Below are 4,803 nucleotides of genomic sequence, written 5' to 3' on the forward strand. Positions count from 1 at the left end.
GTATTTAAACCTCGGGTCGTCTTCTCAAGGAATTGTAGGGAGGTGTTCTTATTATTGGTTATGCAAAGGTATATTTTTGGGTTTTAAAAAGGTTTTAAGCAAGAGAAATAGATTGCAAGAATTAATAAATTAATATCTAATAGAAACTCTTGGCAATGTATGAAAACTGGAAGTCCTATCCAGTTGTCCTTATCAATTGTGATGAGAATTGGATTTTTCTCCCACTTTGTTAACCTCTAACTATGAAGGTAAGTCAAGTGAATAAATTAATTCGAATCCTCAAGTCCCAGTCTTTCCTTAGGAAAAGTTAGAGTTATTGGATATCGAATCAATTCTTGAAGAATTCCAATTTTCAGTCAACAATGAGTTTGATAACTAAAGAGTTACCAATTAATCAACCAAATCCAAAAGGGAATAAAACCTACTTGAATGAAAATAATTTGGATGGAGCACAAGCATCAATAACATAAATTAGAGAAAACAATCATAAATCTGAAATACCTCAATTGCATTAATAAAATAAAATCAATCCAAATATGAAGAGTCATAAGCCAAATAAGCAACATCAATAATCAACAATTAAGAGGAGTCGAAATAAAAAGATATTGAACCTGATGAAGAGTTGAAATAAATCCTAATTTCTAAAAATCCTTCCTAAATCCTAAGAGAGAGGAGAGAACCTCTCTCTCTAAAAACTATATCTAAAACTAAAATTATGAATTATGAGAGCATGATGAGTCTCTGCAAGTTTCCTGACTTTAATCTGTGTTTCTGAGCCAAGAACTGGGTTGAAATGCGGCCCAAAATCTCTGCCAGCGACTTTTGTAATTCTGCAGATCGCGCACGTCACGCGATCGCGTTATCCATGCGGACGCGTCATTCGCGTTTTTTCCTGCCACGCGTTTGCGTCGACCACGCTTCCGCGTCACTTGTGCTTTTCCATTCCGCGTGGTCGTGTGAGCCATGCGACCGCGTCACTGCGGATTCCTTTCTTCCGTGCGGTCGTGTCGCTGACGCGTACGCGTCACTTCTCGCTGGTCATCTCCTCAATTTCTTGTGTTCCTTCCATTTTTGCAAGCTTTCTTCCCAATCTCTCACTCATTCATGCCCTATAAAAGCCTGAAACACTTAACACACAGATCAAGGCATCGAATGGTAATAAGAGAGGATTAAGAAAAGCTAAATTAAGACCAAAGAAGCATGTTTTCAATCATGTAATAATTTTAGGAAGGAAATTTAAATGCATGCTAATTATATGAATAAGAGGGTAAAGACCATGATAAAATCACACAATTAAACACATTGTGAAGCATAAAATAGTGGTTTATCAGAGACAGACGCAGTAACCGAACCCCGGGATGGGTATCGGCCTGCGAGAGAGTGGGGACCAAGGCAGCTGCGATGCGCGACAGGGACGATGAAGAAGGCGTTCGGCGGATCACACAGGAGACCCACGACCGAAAACGGGAGCCGTCTGAGCTGTTGGCTGCCGGCGACGGGGACGGACAGGCGCCAGAGGGGGGTGAACTGAGGTCGAAGGTGTGGGTGGTTAGATGTGTCTTCGATGCTTCTGAGGTAGGAGGGTTAATGAAGAACGATAGGAGGGGGGAGGGATGCCCGCTGGAGAAGGAAAAGGATTTGTGTGAAAATCAATCTGAAAGGGTTTGGATGTTTGGTTTGGTAAAAAAACTGAACGGGTGTTTTTAAAATTAAGGATAATTTGTGGGGTTGATTTTTTTTATTGGGTTAAATAACTAGTCTATTGTACACATTGTTAAGATTCATTTCTCGTTGTCTTTTTAGCAAAATTCATTGATATATTGATGACATTAATTTATATAAAATTTGTAGAGTTAACTTGTGGTTGACTTTGTTAAAATAATATTCGTTAAAATATAAAATGTTCGAATTATTTATCTTATTATATATTATAAAATATATTTAGTCAATAAATTAATTAATATATTAATTAATAAAAAATAAATAAAATTTGACAAATTAGATGTGTAATTTATATTAAAAAAAATTATTGTAAAATAAACGTTATGTTTTTATAACTAAATGAATAAAAAATATTACAAAATTAAGTTATATTTTATAACAAAATTTTATGACACAATAAATCATATTATTACAAAAAATAATTTACAAGTAAAAAATTATTATAAATTTACTTTACACTAATACACAAATGGTTTTTAATTTTTCAACTAAGAGTTTCTTATTTTTTTAAAGAAAAATCTATATGTGATGCTAGTGAAGATTTTAAACATAATTTAATTATAAATATAATTCACCATTTTAATTAGTTTTGATAATATGAACACCAAAAAATAATAATAATTTATATTTAACATGAATCTTGAACTGAAACTAAATATTTTATATTTGACATGGGAACAATCATAACATTTGCATTTCAATCTTAAGAAAAGAAATCAATTTATAACAAGAGCAATGCTAGGGGGCCAGCAATTTATGTGATTGTTAGCCATCAACTAGCCATCAATGATGATTTGATGGTGTGAGATTGGTATGAGATTTCATCCAATGGCTCACCTTTCTCTGCTAGTTACATGCTGGCCAAAATTCAATAAAACTGCTGGCCCCTAGATTTTTCCTTATAACAATTTATACGCTTAACAACTCATACGGAAGACTAATAATAAGCAAACATAAAACCGTAATGACTATATATATTATGGTGGAGCGAAGTGCAAGGAGAACCAAGCACAACCTGGGAAGAAACCAATGGCAAGTATTCACCCCAAAAGGTGTATAAAAGGGAAGGGGCAAGGCACTAACCAAATCAGAAGAAGAAAAACATTCATCTATCTCTTAGCTTCTTCCCACTATCAATAAGGCAAGGAGGGAGATACTCACAAAAGAGTTGATCTTTCCTTGCCTGTAAGAGAATAATATATAATAAAAGAGGGGAAAAAATCACCAAAAGAGAGAAATATATATCTTTAGAAATGGCTCGTGCAGCTATTTCAGTGGTGATGCTTTGCCTCTTTGCAGCAACTGTGATTGCTGAAGATCCATATGTCTACTACACATGGAATGTCAGCTATTTCAGTGGTGATGCTTTGCCTCTTTGCAGCAACTGTGATTGCTGAAGATCCATATGTCTACTACACATGGAATGTCTCTTATGGCACCATTTCTCCATTCGGTGCTCCAAAACAAGCTATCCTCATCAACGACCAATTCCCTGGCCCTGAAATCAACTGCTCCAGCAACAACAACATCGTTGTCAATGTCTTCAACAACCTCGACGAGCCACTCCTCTTCACCTGGCACGGAATCCAACACAGGAAGAACTCATGGCAAGAAGGTACCCCAGGTACCATGTGCCCCATCCTTCCTGGCACCAACTTCACCTACAAGTTCCAGGTCAAGGACCAAATTGGTACCTACTTCTACTACCCAAGCCTTGGCCTCCACAGAACCGCTGGTGGTATTGGTGGTCTCAGAATCTTCAGCAGGTTGTTGATCCCAGTTCCGTACCCAGATCCCGAGGCTGAGCACTGGTTCCTCATTGGTGACTACTACGCCAAGAGCCACACGGCCTTGAAGCAGATCCTTGACAATGGCGGCTCCCTCGGAATGCCTAATGGTGTCCTTATCAACGGTGAAAATGTCAAACATTTGCATGGAGACAACAAACCACAATTCACAATGAAGCCTGGAAAGACCTACAAATTGAGAATCTGCAACGTTGGTAGCAAAGACTCATTGAACTTCAGAATCCAAGGTCATCCCATGACACTTGTTGAGACTGAAGGCTCACACACCGTCCAGAACGCCTACGAGTCTCTCGACGTCCACGTCGGACAGTGCTTCACCGTTCTCATCACCGCCAACCAGGAGCCAAGGGAATACGCCGTTATTGCCTCAACTCGCTTCACTCCTTACATCCTTGAGGGAAAAGCCATCATTAGCTACGAAGGAGCCAAGAAACACGCTTCATTGTTCCTTCCACTTGCTCCCATCACCTGGTTCTGGTCTCTCAACCAGTTCAGGACATTCAGGTGGAACCTTACCGCTAGCGCTGCCAGGCCTAACCCTCAGGGATCTTACCACTACGGTCAGATCAACATCACTCGCACTATCAAGATCGTTAACTCTGTTGCCAGGGATGATAGTGGCAAGCTCAGGTATGCCATCAATGGCGTTTCCCATGTTGATCCCGAGACTCCACTCAAGCTCGCTCAGTACTACGGTGTTGCTGACAAGGTCTTCCAGTACAACCTCATCAGCGACAGCCCCGATGAATACATCAACAAGATCACCGTCGCCCCTAATGTCCTCAACGCCACCTTCAGGGATTTCGTTGAGATCGTCTTTGAGAACCCCACCGTGTCCGTCCAGTCCTACAACCTTGACGGTTACTCATTCTTCCTTGTCGGGTAAGTATCACTCAATCGGCTAATAATACATGTATTTTATATACAAATACATCAAATTCAGATTTCCTGACGAATAAATTACATATTTCTTGTGTAGCATGGAGGAAGGAAGGTGGAGCCCAGACAAGAGGGAGAGCTACAATCTTCTTGATGCTGTGAGCAGGCACACCGTGCAAGTGTTCCCTAACTCATGGTCCGCCATTTTGTTGACATTCGACAACGCCGGAATGTGGAACTTGAGGTCTGAGAATGCCGAAAACCGCTACTTGGGACAACAGATGTACGTTAGCGTTTTGTCACCAGAAAAGTCCTTGAGGGATGAGTACAACCTTCCCCTCACCCAGCAAGTCTGCGGTATCGTAAAGGATATGCCAGTTCCAGCTCCAGTTTA

The 4,803-nt window shown here is 39.8% G+C and overlaps 1 protein-coding gene across 1 annotated transcript; it reads left to right on the forward strand.

The window, feature by feature from the left end:
* Window positions 1–1,401: 1,401 nt before the first annotated feature.
* LOC107472133 (L-ascorbate oxidase homolog) lies at window positions 1,402–4,792 on the forward strand (the record flags this gene model as incomplete). The annotated part of the gene is made up of 3 exons (XM_016091688.3): window positions 1,402–1,680; window positions 3,040–4,412; window positions 4,510–4,792. Coding segments are annotated over exons 1-3 (1,935 nt in total), but the record flags the coding sequence as incomplete, so codon positions are not given.
* Between the last annotated feature and the right edge of the window lie 11 nt (window positions 4,793–4,803).

This window comes from Arachis duranensis, unplaced genomic scaffold (assembly GCF_000817695.3).
Source record: "Arachis duranensis cultivar V14167 unplaced genomic scaffold, aradu.V14167.gnm2.J7QH unplaced_Scaffold_177146, whole genome shotgun sequence".
NCBI lineage: Eukaryota > Viridiplantae > Streptophyta > Magnoliopsida > Fabales > Fabaceae > Arachis > Arachis duranensis.